Below are 18,569 nucleotides of genomic sequence, written 5' to 3'. Positions count from 1 at the left end.
TCTTTTTCTCAAGTCTAAACTTGTTGTTTTTGGCACGATGCTTTCTCAAATGACAGCTCAGACAACTGCTGAGGTCTTTATACTGTGTGTACATTGGAAAATAAAACCCATCGCTGCAGTGCAGTGGTTTGTATTATGGTTTCTAGGGGGATGGGGGAGCTAATAATATCAACTCAGATAATTTTGGTTTTTTAATGGAATAATTCTGTTGTTGTGTGTTAACAGAACTAATAATGCATTTCAAAGAAAACTAATTAAAAGTAGAATGTTTGACAAAAATTTTCAATTTCATTTGGGGGGTTAATAACCAGTCCTAAGAAAATATCTTGTACAAAACGTACACGTATCCTCTTCACTGCTTGAGCCCAGAACACCTGTAAAATAATGTATTCAACAGTTAAGCTGCAAACTCACTTATTCCATAGTTGTTTCCCAATGTTTCTATGGCTGATCTGATAAAACTCATCCAATTAAACAGCACAAACGTTTTTCTCGTGAAATACTTCAACTTTATTTATAAAGAAATTTGGTATACAGTCTTAAGCATTGGCTACAAAGAAAAAACACAGACAGAGCGCAACAGAAGACCAGTGATACCTACACAAGTTTGAATACAGGCCGAGTTGGAGCCAACGACTGAGCTGCTCCTCATAATGCCTCAACTGTTTCTACTTTGCTGCTGATTTCGTGAGAAGCTTTGCGCTCCTCTAAACAGTCTCTGGATGACATCCTGTTTAAGATTGCAATACTGATGACCAACAGACTCGTCTTCCACTGTTTTTCAGCATGGAGAAAACAAATGCCTCCATCTGTGAGGAATTTTAACGTTAGTAAACCTTTTAGCCTTTTAATACTTTTCCAAAAATCTATCATAAAACTCAAAGTCAAACTTTAATCTCACAACCTAAATACAATTTTGATAATCATTTGCCATTTAATCATGAACCGTAAACTTTGTATGGCATGAATTTTGCTTGTGTAATGAAAGCACAATAAACTCAATTCATGAGGCATCAAAATTGAGAAAAAAGAAATCATACATGTCAAAAATGTGATGATAAATGCGTGATAACATACAAAAACAAATCATAAGCAAAATAACTGATTAGTAAATATGAATCTTTGGTAATAGATGTTAGTCTTCACACTGCTGAAGAGTAATGGGCTGCAGTGATTTGGATGTATTCTGCAAGATCATAACAATAAATTGCCAATATAATTTTATTAACTCTGTAAGACCCAACCCATCAAAAAATACCCAGAAAATTCTGATTTTTTGGAACTGAGATGTTTAATAACCCTTATAACCAAATCCACATTTTTTTTGCTATATCATGTTGTTTATGATATATTTATGAGATTTTTTTTTTGTATCACATTGGATACATTGGGCGTTTTTGACAATTTTTTGTTAACAATGTTAATTTTAGACTCTTTTAAAAAAGAGTTTTGTCCATAACATTTTAACATTATGGAAAGTATTGATTATGTTGATGGCAAAGAGGGCAAATATGATACAAATGGCATTATAGGGTTAACTTTAAAGATGTTTCAGCGCATAAGGGGCCACAAACTCAAAAATTTCCAATAAAACATCACCCTGAAAACCAATAATGTTCCTGATATGATCACATAACCTGTTTCTGAGCATGGAGAGGCAATATGGAAAACATGTTAAATCAGTGTTTGCCGATGGCATTTATCATAACTGCCACGTAAACAATTGAGAGGATCAGGCCAGCGATACCGAGTCCCACAGCCACATGGTTCAGTGTCCTGGCTGTCCTGCTGCTCCGCTCCGCTGACATCCGGTCGCCAACATGGTTGGCTTCCCGAGCCTGAAAGTGACAAGGAAGAAAAACAAAGCGTTTTGGTTGTTGTTGCTGCTCTTGGTTGTTGGACCTCCACTATACAGGATTATACATGCTTAGAGCTTAAAAACCCAGAAAGCATATAGTCTGAGCTTCTGAAAATGGAAACGAGAATGATTAAATTAAATAATAAACAGAATGAGAAGTAGCATAGCCACGCAAGCCAGGACATTTTACGTGATCTCACTGAGAATTCCAAACCAAGTTTTCCTGCTTGATTGTCAAGACCTGAAAATCCTAAATGACAATTCATTAACCCGTTAATGCTATAATCAGTAACGAAGATTTGATTTCCCATGTTATGATGGGTCAGAGATTTTCACACAATATGAGACCGGGGGTTTTAATGTTGTGGTTTTTCTCTGTATATTGCTGTAGAGTTCTGGTTCAGGTTTTCATTTCCTCATTTGGAGTTTTTGGTTATATTTTGGCCTTCGTATCCTGGTAAGAACTGGTTGTGTCCCTCAGTGTTCCCTAATTTGCATTTGGTTAGCTTCATAGCATAATTGCCTAAGTCATGTTTTTGTGTTAGGCACTTAGGCATTGTGCTTAACGATTTGGTTTCTGTTTTACTCTGCGGCATTGTTTGCTTGGTTTCTGTTTTACTCTTGATTTTCTCCCATATCTCATTCCCCAGTGGTTTCCTCTGAGTCCCGCCTTTCTCTTCCTCCTTTCAGATTGCCCATTGCTCCCCCTAATGTGCCTCAGATTTGCCTTGCCTAAAGAAATTATGTCTCATATGTACGTTTCTAGAGTTTATATAAGTTACATCCTTTGTTGGATTTTTGGGTTCTCCAGTTTAGAACAGACCCTTTTGTCAATATATTGTTGGCATCCTAAGATTCTGCACTCTGCAATACTCTGTAGTGGACATCCATCAAGTTCATTTTTTTCTCATCAGCCATCTCATCTCATCTTATCTCATCCTGCATCCTTTTCCCTCTTAATGATGATTGAGGAACTGATGCCTGCATTTTCAGAAACACAAACGCTTAGCAGTAACTCTTCACAAACACAATCATGGCTCAGAAAACTCTAAATTACTGTATCAACTGTTATGTTGTTAGAGGTGTGGCAAGAACGTTTAACTTGCTAAAAACAAGCCGACTATTGAGACTGTGGAACAAATAGCCCATGACGGTGATTTGACGCACTGAGCAGGAACTCTATGTGATGATTACTACTCATGGGTAAACTGTAATTTGTGAGCAAGTGCTGTTTAAGAGCCACACTGCAGAATATTTACTCAGGCAATATGAAGCACACCCATCTTTTTATCTCTTAAATAAAAGTTTTAATCCAATATTTACTCTATTAAAAAAAAAAACCTGTTAGGCCACATGAAGACTTAAACTGACATGTTGCGACAATAACAGGAAACCACAGGACCTTTAATAAAATAGGACACAACAGACCAGCTGCAGAGGATAATGTTAGCATACTTTATTCAGTACTTAGACTGGACCACACCCATCCTCAATCTTTATTTTGAGCTCATAAATTGCCGAGGAGACGTCTGCTTAATGTTTGTCTAATCCATTAGTTAAAAAAGTACCTTGAAGCCTTGAAGACTAATAGGAACCACAATTTACAAAATCAATATCACATTGCATTCAAAGACTCTTACAACTAGCAATCGATCACATAACCTCATCAAGTGAGGTTGAAAGCAAGAAAGCAAAAGGCTGTTTTCCTACAAACATTTAAGAACCACAGAGTCATCTCTGCTGGCAATTAGGGGAAAAAAGTGCATGTTTAAGGCACTTCTGCTTTATCGTTTACATTTAGGGGATACTTTAGTCCATTTTCCATCCACTGATTTACTGTAAGAAGTTCATGATATAAACATTAAAGCTTGAGTGTACAACTTTGGCACAGGCTGGAATGTTAAAGATGTGCCTCTACTTTTTTGTTACATATGGACTGAATTTTCTCGCTGGAAATTTGATAACAAACAACAATGGTACTATATTTGATGTACTAGCCAGAAGAAGTTGACTTCTTAAACTCCAAGGATCATTTCTGAGGTTCCTGCTTGAAAGTGACATGTCTAAAGGAAATAGAGTATTTCTCTGCAATTAAAACTTGGTATCAAAATAAAGCTAATAATTGTAAGACTTCATCAGAGGTGTAAAATATTACAGCAGATGCTACTGTGTCAAGGTAACTGAGTAATTTAACTTTATTTATATACCTAAATAAAGTAGGTATATAAATAAAGTTAAATAAAGACCCGCATAGTGGGTCTTTTTTTGCACAGCAAAAGCAGTCTCTGTGACTTTAAATTCTGCAGAGCAGTAAATAGAATCACAATAGCGTCACTGTGTTTACATCAATCCCACCAATCACAAATTGCAAGGCAAGAAATACATGTGCAACAGATGCATGGCACTCGCCATAGTCCAATAAAATATCCGTAACCGGGCAGAAAATGGCTACTTTTTTATTTTTTTGATGGGAGACTGCTCTGAGGTATTGTGTTTTTCAGTTAATATAGGGTAACAGTGCTCGTACAAAGTTTAAAAACCAAGAAAGCACAGATAAGACAAAATTCATAATGCTGTTTTTCAAACGTGAAACGTAATGTTGGTTATTTTTCCTGCTGGTTCAGGTTGGTTGGAGCGTGACGAAACTTGCAGTTTTGGAATCTGTGAGATGTCGGCTTGCACACACATACATGCCGTCGAATGAACAGGGGACTCTGTGCTTTGTGTTTACATAGTTTTACAGAATTGTTTATATGTCTTTGAATTGTTTGTTGTCTAAGCTGTGTTTGGTGGTTGGTAGAAATGGTGTGCATGAGCGTCACAGCCCGTGAAACCGGATGTTTCACCTCCTGCCCCCAATTTAAGCGGTTAAACAACACAAATTATGTTCGATTTTCTGATTTCCAGAGAAGCAGCATAAGCACAGTATGGTCATATCTGGTTATGGATAAAGAAGAGAAGAGTGATTTAAAAAAATAATCACTGATCTAACAATGCCTACAAAATGTAGGAATAAAACATTAAAATATATTCTTATGGTGATATTACAGCTGAACGATTTGTAGGAAGGAGCTTTGCTAACCTACACAGCATTAGACAGTCCATTCAATAGAACAGCAGGCACAATGGAAACAAATGAATCTAATAAAAAACACTGCCCAAAGTGATTTCCAGAAAGAGCAGCCTTATACAGACTAATGCACTAGTCTCCCAAAATCGATAAAGTCCTCTTTGAAAAAAACGTCTCTCCTTTCCTTCGACTAGCTTGCCTTGTTGTTTGTTTGTTGTGTTGTTAGACGGTTATCAAGAGTCTGTGTTCTGCACTCTCAATGGGGTATCGTTGGTAACATTGCAGCACAGCTGAATGCAGCTGCTAAAAAAAAGTCTGCATAGTTCTGCTACAATGAAATGAAAGCAAAGTGACGGGCGAAGAGTAGTTCAGCAAGCTTATTCAGTTAGTTAACATTGTTCAGATGTTCTTGCTTCTGTCTTTTCAACCTACAGTTTAGCAACAGTTTAGAGATTTCCTGGAACATGCACAACATCCTCAACACATCTTAACCACACAAAATGTCACTCACCTCTGTGAGCCATCCGAACCCTGTCTTGTGGTAAGGCTAACGGCAGGGGGGTTGAGTGGCATTTTGGTCTTTAACAGTTTTCTGTATTTGTGGTTGAAACTCAGAAACACATTTCTATGTTAAACACTTACGTGCCAACACGTACATACTTGTGATATATATGCAGTCATGGGAAAAAACGTTTTCACAACCTTTTACCCAAAGGTCAGACTGTTCAATACTCAAAGAAATTAAAAACTAATAATACAATAACAATAATAATACTAATAAATTCAAGAGCCAATGACAGTACAATTAGAAGAAGCACAGCTTGTATGGAAGAGTATGGGCTCAAAATGTGGTCATAAATATTTCATAAATATTTTGTACTTGTAAAAAGAATCAGTTTTGTAAAAGAGATTTGTGTGTGAAAAAAAAAACCTGAATTTGTTTTGACCCTATCCGGTTCAGTCTGACGTCACTGGCCGTGTCTGGGCCTAAAGATGCAGGTCCATATATGTGTGGATTACTGAGAGTTAAAACACTGTCTAAAGTCTTTCAAAAAAATGATCCCTTCTCTACCAGGTTACAAGTTTATCCAGGCATCCATTTTGACCCTATTTTTCTTCCTTTCATCTGATCTAAATACAATGTCCTGATGTCAATTCACGTAATGTAACAATCATAGTCAGAGAACAGATGGGTTTGAAGTTGTCTAGGAGGGCGCTTTTGAAACTGCAGGTCTTTGAAGGAATAAATGCCCTTTTTTTGTTACAAAAAGTTAGCGTGAGTGTTTCCTTCAGGAACAAATGTAAGGAAAACAGTCTGTGGTCGTCCGAAACTTGGACCTGCAGTTCAAAAGATAATCGCCCAATACGAGGTTAGACAGCCAAACCCATCTGTTCTCTGATTGGGTTTTATTGTTAAATTTGTGATTGACATCACATTGACCTTTTTGAGATCAAATAGAAGAAAATACAAAGCATTAAACATGTTAACAACACAAAAAGCCATATTAAACGCAGACTACTTTAGTCATCACTGAACAACCGATTTTTCTTCCTTTCATCTGATTGGTCAATGTCATGTCAATCTTAACAATCCAGTCAGAGAACAGATGGGTTTGGCTGTCGGAGGGGCTAACTCCACACACAAATCCCTTTTATGCACACACAAATTTTCCTTCATTAACACGAAGGAAAACAGTCTGTGGTCGTCTTTGGACCTGCAGTTCAAAAAGTGCCCCTCCGACAGCCAAACCCATTCTCTTTGGATTGTTACATTTGTGATCTTTTCAGATGACACACAAATAGGGTCAAATTAACTTTTTACACACACACAAATTCTTTTTACACATACAAATCCTGATTTACAAGTACAAAATATTTATGACCACATTTTGAGCCCATAGAAGAGTTGCCAAAGAGAAAGCCTTTCCTTTTTAAAAATAAGATAGCAGCACAGCTTAGGTTTGGAATTTTCACAAGACTCCTGGAAAAATGTCTTTTGGATGGAGAAGCACAAAGTAGAGATGGTTGTTATGGTCATAATGCACAGTGCCATGTTTGGGGAAAAGCAAACGTGGCATATCAACACTAACCGCTCATATCAACTGTCAAGCACAGAGGTGTGGAGTGATGATTTGGGCTTGTTTTGCAGCCATAGCATTTTGGCATAGCTCCAAAGTGAAGCTCTAATTTGCTGCTGTGATACTGAAGTGTGTAGGCGAAAATGATGTGAGAGACTGAAAGTCTATACCAAAAGTGGTTCTACAAGCTATTGAATTCTGACGTGTACTTAGTTTTTCACAGAACTGCACAGAGTCATGTGAATTTTTTTTTTTTTTATTTCAGAAGTGTACTACACTGAATCTGTTTAACCCTTGTTTTCTCTTTTAAAGGTAACCAGGGCTGCTGCTCCTGCTGTTTATGTGCACTAAGCAGACATCCTCTCGAGATCACAGACCGTCTAGGTCTTTAAAACCCCCATCTGGGATGTATTATAATGTGCAGAATTTCTGTAATGAGATCTACCAGGGGAAACAAGCCTGTGTCCAATGTTTGGCCATCTGAATGGGTAAGACACAGACACACAAACGTGTGGCAGGTCAGGCACCAAAGTCATTTACAGCTGGGCTGTTGCTGAATAGTTGTTGTGCGAGAAGATTTCACAATCAATAAAATCGCTGAAAGTATCTAATCGGCAGTCATAAAAGCTGGTTGATTTTTTCCTAAATGCTAAGGAAAAGTATTACAGTGTTAAATGAGATACACTTGCTATGCTTTCGAGGTGAAATCTAGATATTGCTATCACAAAACTCAAAACAATGAACCATCTAACAAGAACTGACAAGAGATGCAGATTATCATCTAACTAGTTCCTGCATGTTCCACTTCATACTACAACTTACTGATATGGCTTTATCTTTAAAATATTTTAAACCAAACTATGAGCTTAAAACTGCTACAAAACGTGACTTCTTATGAAGCTCAGAAAAGTGCTGTATAAACCCCAGAGGTGGGAGCTAAAGTACAAATAATTTTGTAATTAAGTAGAATTTTCAGGCATCTGTACTTTACTTGAGCATTTACTTTTCTCACAACTTTTTACTTTTACTTTCACATTTAGCTGAAAGGACTTTGTAGTCCTTACATTTTGAAAAAGGCATGTTACGTCAAGTTTAACACATTCCAGATATCAAACAGACTGGAGCCTTAATTGAGGGAACAATACAAACAACACACACAACAGGCAGTCCTACTGGTGTATTTACTACAGCTTCTACCTGTGACACCTGGACTATTTTCACTTGTAATATCCTGTTTATACTGTACATAGTAATGTTCAACTTTGGAATATTTACATTAACATTTATTATATAGAGTTAACATTTTCTATATTTTACATTTATTTTGAATTGAGCAACAAAATAATTTCTCCCCCTCTAATAAATAAGGTATTGTAATTCTAATCAGTCATGCTTACTGACACTAAGGGATGAAAGAGGCAAAAGTAGGTAATTAATGCATTGTGTATAGCAGTATAGTCAGGGCTTAAACTGGACTAAAATGGGCTGGAACAGCATTTTTGGTGCAGATGTCCATAGGCTGTTGTCGCAGTATTAGAGCATTTGGCTAGCTCCATAGAAGAGGAGCAACCATAACGAGTGACCTTTTTTTAAATCTGAAATTAACAACATTTCTAACAGCTCAACAAATATCAAACATACAAAATGTCTCACAGCTAAAGGACTGAAGCTAAAGGTCCAGCTGCTGTATTAGCTAAACTTATCTTAGCTAATTAGCTGTAAGCTACGTTCACTCAGAGATAGAGAAAGATGTAAGAAAGACAGGACAAAAGAGAAGAAGAGAGGCTAGATTTAAAGGTAAGGACTACTCAGTGGATTTAATCAAATACAGCTCAGTGGAAATTTAAAGCCTATTTCTAATGTCCTTGATCATTTTATAGTTTTCTTTTTAACCGACTGGATATGTAGATCTACATGTGTTGAAATTCTGTTTTTTTTTAATATTATGAAATGTCTTAGAAAATATTAGTCAATTTAGTGCAGCTTGCTGCAGGCTTCTCTGGTTAGTTTCTAGCACCGTGGTAAAGCTGGCTAAATCCAGAATGAGCAGCAAATCTTAATATCTACAAAAATACAAAATCAAAAACAAAATCTATTGGAGCTCACATCAGACATTACTGTGACATTACTAAGTAATTCTGTTTACCACACTGCGCCGCCATAGTAGAAGTCGGGGTTTCATTACCTGCCAAATCACAAATCTGTCAAGGCTAGTGCAGTGAGTGAGCAGGATGTGGACCCAAATGTGGACTCAGAAACAGCAAGTTAACAGAAAGCGCAGCTTTATTTGCTGGAACACTCTTTGTAAGAAGTAAACTTTACAAAAACAAACCAAGAACCTCAAACACAAACTAAACTAACTAGACTCAGGAAACTAAAACTAGGAAGCATAGACTAGGAGAGCAGAACTGGGAACCAGAGCTTCACCAGAACACGGAGGGATGAGACACAGCACGGAAAAGGTGTGGATGACGTTAACGATGCGACACAGACAGAGAGGATCACAAGGCTTAAATACACAGACTGACAACGAGAGGGTGGGGAACAGGTGATAACACAGCAGGAACAAATCAGAGCTAACGAGACACAGGAAGCAACGCAGACTAAACTCAAGAGACGTAAACTTAACACGAAGACATCAGACACGGCACCAGGGGAATACAGATGTGGGACCAGGGCAGGCACAGAGACACAGAACAGAAGGAGCTCAAAATACAAAACACAAACCAAACCCTAAGAACAAGAAAATGTTAAGAATTAACCTGAAACATAAGATGATAGTAATCAAAACCAAAACCACTGAGTCAACTCAGGATCATGACAAAATCACAAATTGAACTTTTAAAAATCCAATTTTTTTTTCTTCATTACATTTGTAATTTAACTTGAAATAAAGATTGTATTTAACTGTATTATTATTGGAAAGTGGCAGGTGAAGGTTCAGATAACACTGCACATAGTAAATAGTTGCTGCGCAAATACCTGTACGTCTACTTAAGTGACAATTGTATGTGGTTTTCAGACTGCTCTGTCACCCTGCTTTTGATGATTTTAAATAAATAATTCTTTTACAGTCAAAGGTGCCAAAAGTTTTGGACATCAGAAAGGAAAGGGTCAAAACTGGACTCAGTACACTCAGTGATGAATTCTTACCTCACTGCACACCTCTAATCAATGTCTTGCTAACCAGTTATCATGGTGAAAACAGAATAATCATTCATTAGATCTTTTCCACATCTTTCTACAGTCCTCCTGTCATCAACTGTTATTTCGTTTAACTGAGTGATAATCACAGGCAGCAGGTGAGCGTAGAAAAGACGCCATTCACATCTGTTAAATAACATTTTCAATTAAGTTTTACTTTAATGTAATATTCAGATAGAAAGTGTGAGTGGTTAGTTCTCTTTGGAAACATATATAAATAATGTAAAAAACAAAACAACCAAATAAAAAAACAGCATCTTGTTGCTATCAGGTAGTTAGTCACACTGGTCTGAGTAAAGTCCTGTTGGAACAAATATTTACTTTGGCTTTAACGGTCTTGGTGACTACAGACAGTTTTACATGAAGATCAGTTTACAGAATCAAATCTAATTTTCTTTAGTGTTGATCAAACTTTTACCTTTAGTCTGCAGATTCACTTTAATATTTAAATTGAGATCAATCAGACGCTACAGAGTACCTGACATTACAGCCAATGACTAGCAAGCAGCCAGTGTTTGCCTTTATGTTGCTCTCTGTAGCTCTGTGGTTAAATACAAAACTGTCTCCACTTTGATTTCAATACGTAAAATGACAGTTCAGTAACAAGAAATGCCATGTCAGACCAAAATAAATTTGTATCACATTTTAATGTGACACAAACTAAAATGCGTGCCACATTTTAAGGTCAGCAAGAGGAAATAACCTCAAATTCCAGTTAAAATACATCACCCCTCTGCAGAAGAATTAGCTCATCTGAATGTTCACCCATTGTAAATAAGGGCTTACTTCTGAAGAAAATGCTGGCATTTTGGGAAACAAAGAGCTGTTTGGAGATGCCTTCACAAAAGCAGAGAATGCCCTGGAGCAAGGTAACTGACTGCTCGAGCCTGATCATGACAAAAGTGGGGATTGTTTGGAAAGCCTGGGGGCATGTAGCGCTACTCAATGCTCCACAAAGTGCTTTTGTCGTTAAGCAATTAATTCAGAAAAGCTCACAGAAAAGGAAGAAAAAAACGGAACTTCTACATTAGAAAAAATGGAAACAGAATGAATCATCCGTTACTTCAAATTGTTCATAACAACCAGCCAAGAGCTGTTAAGCCCCCGTTGCACTTGATGTTGTTGCTTTCACAAACAGAGCGTGCACCAAAACCTTTGGTCTTAATTTCGCTGGTCGTGCACCTCTCAGTGTCTGTCACCTCACACATGTGGTGTGGCAGGTGGCGCCAGGTTGAAGACACAATGTCTTCAGGCACACGCTGCTGTAAATGCCATAAAATTGGTTTTACTGCCTTTTCACTGATATGTCAGTACTGAAGCTAAGAGATTCACAGATTACACAGAGGCAGATTAAAAACAAAAATAAATCAGTGGGCATTCTCCATAATGCCAAACTGATGAGATCCTCATGACCGCGTGATCACCAACAATCTGAAATTCCTCAGCTTGATAAAGGAGCCAGTGTCTATGAGAAGAACTTATTATCTCTAATGTAGACCAAAATGACCAGCCCCAACACTGAGATACTGTTACTACAAGAGTCAGACACCAGACAAGGTGTTAGACAAAGTGTTAGACCCAACGGCCGTGATATAGTAACGGAAAGAGGTGGGGTTGCTATAATGCCATCTTTGTGTAGGCACAGACAAAACATGGGCCAGCATGTGTGAACCTGCAGGTGAGAAGAGGAAGATAGAGAGGGAGATATCGGGGAATTCATGTTCTTCCAGCACAAACCGAAAGTGTGTATATGCATGATTCGGGAGAGCACCAAATCATCAAACTTATATAAGTGTCCTTCACATAAACAGGACACTGTTTGATTTTGCTATGGCTTTGTTTTTTTTAAACAGCCTTTACCTCAATCTCTCTCTCTCTATCTAAAATGCTTATAAACTACTACATAAACTTTCAGTGGAAGTCATGTAAAACTTCAGACCATTAGAACAGACCCATTTCCAAAAATTAACAAACATAATGATGCAATTATCCATCAAACATTCTGCTGAATTCAACACAGATTTTATGTTGTTAGTTTTCATCTACAATCCCCTTCCAAAATAAACAGAAATTAAAATGTGCTTCATTTCATTCATTCCCGACTCTTGTTGCAGTATCTACAGTACACCATCGAGTCCTGTCCATGTATTCATAGTGACAATACAAAAGGCACTATTGAAAGCTTACAGAAGCTAACAGAACATCAACAGCTGCTGGCTCACAACAACTAGGTGCAGCTTTAGCTCAGTGGTTCCCAAACTCCCCTTTGTTTTACAAGAAAAATGTTCACGCCCCCCCCCCCCACCACCACCTAAACACCCCGCCCCCTGCACAAACACATCCTCCAACCACACACACACATATTTTGTTTTCAAACTCCACTGCGGTTTTCAAACATTTACTAAACAATTAAGCAAATACAAATAAACTACAATAAATTACAGGTAGTAATAAAATACACTACTAACTCTTTTACGCTACGTCCACACCTACACAGGTATTTTTGAAAACACAGCTTTTTCTATGCGTTTGGGCTTTTCATCCGCATGTAAACGGCGTTTCGAATCACCGGAAACTGAGATTTTTTAAAACTCCTGTCAGGTTGGAGATTTTCGAAAACTCTGTTTTTGTGTTTACGTGTGGACGAGGAATATGGAGTTCGTCACGCAACGTCAAAGGTATGTGTCTTTTGTCACATCACGCTGTGCGCCACGTTATTGTTCACATGAAATAAATTGCAGAATGGCAGATAGAGACAAAATACTGTTAATCTTACTATCTTCATGTTTTATATACACACGCAGTTACTGTCCCTCCGTTTAGAAAGGCAGAGGCGTCACGGTGTAATTATTTTGTGTGTAGTTTTTTTTTCCTGTGTAATAATATTCAACATTGCTATCAATACATTTTTCAAAAAATGCCTCTCTGTGCAAAATAGGTTCAAACACATAAACAACTGTAGGATACTGTTTGTCCGTGATTTGGACAGGGGGAACAAATCGTGGCAGGATCAGCCTGATGTTATTTGTATCCCACTGTAACTTTACTGCATAAAGAGCTAACATCTCCAAAATGTCATTATAAGAAGTGTTTGTGAACTAAAAATCAAGAATGTGGGATACTGTTTGTCCATGATTTGGAGAGCCCAGCGCTGCTCCCGACGAAGGGAAACTAATTTTGCAGGGGAGACCTACCTCGGCACTTGTGCAGGTGAAGCCAAAGGGAAGATATGCTTCACCATATTTTCTAGTCTTTGGCTTGAAGGAAGTTGGTTTGGAAACATATTTGGCGATGCTTCAGCTTCTGCTTTGCGTTTGTGTGGGAGCCCCGTCAAAAACCTGTCCATTATGCTAGCAGTGTCCAAGCTTTCTTTTTTTTCTTTCTTTTCATACCGTGCCCCCCCTGCAATGGCTCTGCGGGCGGGCCCCACACTTTGGGAACCTCTGCTTTAGCTTATTAATTACTGTGTTTACTGTATATGCTGTACAACATATACAATGGAGACATAAATGCTAAATGAATTACCTCAATAAAAGCCTTGAGTGATTAATTTTAAATTTCCTTCACAACTTACTTCACCCTTTGTCGTATCACAGCATTTGATGCAAATTTTTTTTATATGTAATCCGCACTGATCAATACAGATGCCTTTTTAAAATTTGTATTTATTTATTTTTAAGCAATAATCCTACAATGTTAATGTTTTTGTTTCTTTCTAATTAGGTTCACAACAGCAGCTGTGGGAAACTGTGGACAACCACAATGTAAATACTGAAAGATAAATGCGTAACATTTTAAAAATAACAGCTCAGCAGCATCAGCTGCTCTGGAAGGTATGTGACAGCGAGTTATAATTAGCACAACATGACATGTATAGTCTTGACCATAACTTTAACAAAACCTAGCATAGGAAATTTAGAAAAGCTTAAAAGCTTAATGACTGTTATTTCATCTGTCATTTTCTGTGTCTTAAGAAAGGCTCAAAATAACATAAAATGCAGGGCAATATGCACACTTTGTATTTCTGTAAGCTTCTGAATACTGATAAATAAATAAACATAATCTAAAACATTGTGCACAGTCACATAGAAGTGCATTACAAGTCACTATGGCAAAAACATTTACATTAAAGCTTCAGAAGCCTCCTTTGTTTAAAAGTGAAACTCTTCAGGAGTCTTAGTGAATGTAGTAAAATGTAAAAGGTTATTTTTGGCCTTTAACTACAAACATGGAGGAAGCAATGGTGTCTTTTCCATCCTGTAAGAATCTTCTTCCAGAGAAAGAAGATTCCAGAGAAACTGAGAACTTCCAGAGAAAATGTGCATGCAGTAGCACTCTAATGAGACAGTGTAAAAAAATGTCAGTAAAGAGGGCTATTCTGCTCATTTTCACCTCCATATTTGTATTCCTGGACTAACTGCTGTAACTTTGAACAGTTACTAAAACTAAGATTTTTTCTAGTACAGCTATAAAGCAATGGCTTTAAGCACATCCTGCTTTATAGCCCTTCTTGACACTAATAATGACCATATTTTACAAAATGATCATCATATTGTTTTCAATACCACTTAAAACCAGTGACCGAGACCATAAACTCATCTGAAAAGTGTTTACTGAGACCATGGATAAAGGGAGCGGTAGACTGTTTTCCCCATATACTCCTGTATACCCAGATTTGTTACCACAACCATAAGAATTGTCCCCTGCTGGTTGGTATAAAGAATCCAAGTGTAAGGCACTTCCACATTGGATTCACTTTGAGACCCGAAAACAACACCTTTTATTTGCAGCCTACGGAAAAGCTGTTTCTGTCCCTTTAAAGCCCCTCAGTAAAGACCTACTTTCTTTTTTGCTCTTAATTGCAAATGACAATTTTTCAAATCTACTGTTATGTGTTGGAACCAGAATCTAGACTCTACCAGAATACGAAGAGCACAACGTCAGCAGCAACAACGATTACAGCAGGGCGCGCCTGTAAATATTGCATTCACTACCTGCTTATTGTGGTGGATTTAGTCCCTGAATAACTACATGAAACACTGTCAATATACAGCAGGGCCCTGTTAAAATGTATATGTGAGAGAACTGTATATAATATGGTGAATATCACTTTTGCACAAAAACAGCATTAAAGAGTTGTATGAATTATCCAAAGCAGCATCGCTAAATGGACTGATTCTTTGCGCTTTATACTACATGCATTGATTCATCCATTCATAAAAGCAAATTTGTCTACACCTAAGAGCTTTCTATCTAACATTGACACACATTCATACTCTGTGGGACGGTTTGTTGCTGATTCTCTCTTTTACAGGACAACGCCTCTTTGCTGCTCACTGTGTGCTTGTGTCAGAGAGGAAATGATGTGGGTCTATATTCAATTACACCGGTAATTACAGCTGCCTTCTTTCAAATGCAAGTGAAACCCTTGCACTGCAGAGCGTTTCACCACCAGCGCGTTCTTACTGCTGAGTTTTCCCACAACGGTTATCTACTCTACTCTCTCTCTGTCTCTGTGAAAGTCACACCTGCTGACTCCAAAAGACAGCCAGCTGGATTATGATGGACCACACCCAATGCAGGCACGACTTACTTTTCTCCCTGCCCTCTGCAAAGACATTTAGATCAATCAAGTCCAAAACCAACCAATTAAAAAGCCATTTGTTACAGCTGGAAGTGCAAAGCAATACCCATCCTCCCCTCCATAAGACTGTGGGTTAAGAACTGGAAGTACAATATTTTTTGTTTTGTTTTTAAACATCTCGCTCTCATCTCTCGTGCCACATTGGATTTGGCATGTTTGTTATGTATATACTACTTCACTGTGTTTTACTTTATCTCTACTTATTCTGCTAGTCTTTTTACTTTCCAGGTGAATCCTTATTACACAGTTATTGCACATCTTTTCACTTCTCCTTTTCTCGGCACAGATTTCTACACCTTCTGGTAACTTAAGCATGTTCTCTATTCTGTTTCCCATGCAGTAACATGTGGGTGTTAGATATTGTGCTGAACAGCATGGTTTACTTTAATACCTCAGTGAACTTAATACTGAATGTTTTATTACTGTGGAGGGCTAAATGTGCCAAAATAAAATAACAAAACTGCATAAATAATAAATTCATACATTAAATTCATCATTAATTAATTAACATTTCAATTTGTTTAATTAAACATATATTTAATTATTCCACTTTTTAATCAGTTACTTCATGGTTCCTGTCCTGGAGTGCACCATAAAATTATTTTAAAATGTAAATTCTTGCTGAGGCTTGTCAACAGACCCCAACATCTAACTGGTTACCCTGCACAGCAAGTCAACACAGATTATCCAAGTTAATGAGTTGATGCAGTGTTACAATCAGTTGAATTGGTGCTGGTGTGGACTTGATGTAGCCAGGTATTCCAGAATACATTTTAAATGAAACCACAAGCATCAGTGGTGGAAGAAAGTCACTAAAACTATTAGTAAACTTTGAGTTTATTATTTTGATTATTACTAGAATTATTATTTATTGATGTATTTACTCCCAATTTTAATTGCTTAATGACAAATTTAGATTATTATTTAATCATTTCATTTTGGAACTCTTGAACTTAGGTATCATCTCATCTCCTTGGATTAAAAAAAACAAAACAAATTTGCGATGTGTATTTATTGCAGTGCAACAGTCCATGAAGAATGAACTACTTTCTTTTTTGAGACTCACCGAGATGGAGAAGATAAGGGCGGCAATTCCAAGTGGCAGGCAACAGCACAACATGGTGAAGATGGAGTAGCCCAAGTAGTCATTGACAGGGTTAGCTAGAGGACCCTGAGCCACAAAGACTGTGGGCTGGACCACGACGGTACCCTGCTGAGGTGCAGGGTACTGTCCACCCATGGGATGAGCTGGCTGTCCATATCCTGCCCCTGCAGGCTGTCCATATCCTACTCCTGCAGGCTGTCCATATCCTGCTCCTGCAGGCTGTCCGGGATAACCCTGCAGGTCCCAGAGGTGAAATAAGACAAACTCATTTCCATTGCAAACGAAATAGGTGGTTGAAGTGAAAAAAACGGGCTGGATTATTGAAAACACGAGACTGTCGTTGATAGGTTAAATATAGAAGGATTTGACCTGGTCTTTATATATACACACATACACACACATATATATATATATATATATATATATATATATCTGTGTGTGTATGAATGCAGCTAACCAACTCAGGAGGATGAATATCGTAATAACACACAACCGGACGAACCGATGGGAAAAGGAAATTTAAAAAAAAAGCATAAAAGCTCGAAAATGCGTCATGATTAGATTGTTTAGCTGTCTTTAGGTAAATAGAGAAAAAAAAACCCCAACGTTTTTATTGGATTAAATACCTTTTTTTCTTTTTTCTTTTATATTTGTCTTAAAAAATAATTGTCTTTAAATGTGCTGGTTACCTGCAGTGGGTATCCAGGGCCAGGGTTACTGTCGTCCTGGTAGGGTGGAGGGGGCGCTTGTCCCATGGAGGACTTCTCACTGGACCATCCTGCTGGTGGAGCGCTTGGGTGTTTCCCTGAATCCATACTGCAAATTCTAGGTTTTCACACAAAAAAGAAAGTTACCTTTGTTTTTGTTGGCGCCGGGTTCGCGTATAGCTTACTTCTCTAAAATATTTAATATGTTTTTTCTTTTTTTTTCTTACCAAACTCTTTTGAATTTTCCAGCTGAAAACGGTGCGTTAGACGTCGCAGTCCTATTCCAAATGTTTGACAATTTGTCAGCGTAGCCCTTCGCCAAACATATCACTGCATTTCACACTTCCGCTTTCAAATTAAAAGAGCTGCGGCGCATATCCGCGGTTTTATTTTAACTTGTACCTGCTCATGCTACGGTATTTTTGGTCTTGATCAATCCTTTGATTGATTATGGTTTTCATATCTAAATGCCTTATAATTAACATATAAACATACGTAATTTACATGCACCTAAAAAAATGCATAAAACTAGGTGCTTCAAAAGGCCCCCCTGCGATGCTCTGGTCCCGCTGTAATGCCATTTTAGTCCGTCGTTAGGTGGTTGCCAGGTTGGAGTTAAAGTGACTTGATGCTTTAAGATATGTTTTGGGTTCATACATGTTTAAAATTGGTAATTTCTAGCCCGTTAGTTGGTGGTTGTTAGGGAACGAGATGATACCTGCCTTTCTATGTAGGCTCTGAAAACAGGTGAAGAGACAATATAGAATGAAAACAGGCTTTTTTTTTTTTAACCCTCAGCCTCCACAGACACATGTACTATTTAACCAAATCCATCTTATGATTATATGGAGCACACGGAACATATATCAACAATAAAACCCGGAAAATAACTATCTATAGCCA

At 37.7% G+C, this 18,569-nt stretch overlaps 1 protein-coding gene across 1 annotated transcript; it reads right to left on the bottom strand.

Annotated features, from left to right (window-relative positions):
- Positions 1-486: 486 nt before the first annotated feature.
- On the bottom strand, positions 487-18,033 carry LOC116314940 (proline-rich transmembrane protein 1-like). The gene is made up of 4 exons (XM_031733092.2): positions 17,894-18,033; positions 17,649-17,784; positions 16,921-17,193; positions 487-1,838 (listed from the first exon to the last, which is right to left on the bottom strand). The coding sequence occupies exons 2-4, from the start codon at positions 17,772-17,774 to the stop codon at positions 1,680-1,682; spliced, it is 558 nt and encodes a 185-aa protein (XP_031588952.2). The 5' UTR covers positions 17,775-17,784; positions 17,894-18,033; the 3' UTR covers positions 487-1,679.
- Between the last annotated feature and the right edge of the window lie 536 nt (positions 18,034-18,569).

This window comes from Oreochromis aureus, linkage group 11 (genome assembly GCF_013358895.1).
Source record: "Oreochromis aureus strain Israel breed Guangdong linkage group 11, ZZ_aureus, whole genome shotgun sequence".
NCBI lineage: Eukaryota > Metazoa > Chordata > Actinopteri > Cichliformes > Cichlidae > Oreochromis > Oreochromis aureus.
The sequence above is the reverse complement of the archived record's forward strand: the minus strand, read 5'-3'. Positions and strand labels throughout refer to the sequence as shown.

Bases quoted from the DNA above. Each gene is read 5' to 3' on its own strand.
- LOC116314940 (XM_031733092.2), bottom strand. From the start codon at position 17,774: ATGGATTCAGGGAAACACCCAAGCGCTCCACCAGCAGGATGGTCCAGT. The intron at 17,194-17,648 runs GTAACCAGCACA...TGGGACCTGCAG, and splicing joins GCCCTGGATACCCACTGCAG to GGTTATCCCGGACAGCCTGC. The intron at 1,839-16,920 runs GTGAGTCTCAAA...TGTCACTTTCAG, and splicing joins CCCTTATCTTCTCCATCTCG to GCTCGGGAAGCCAACCATGT.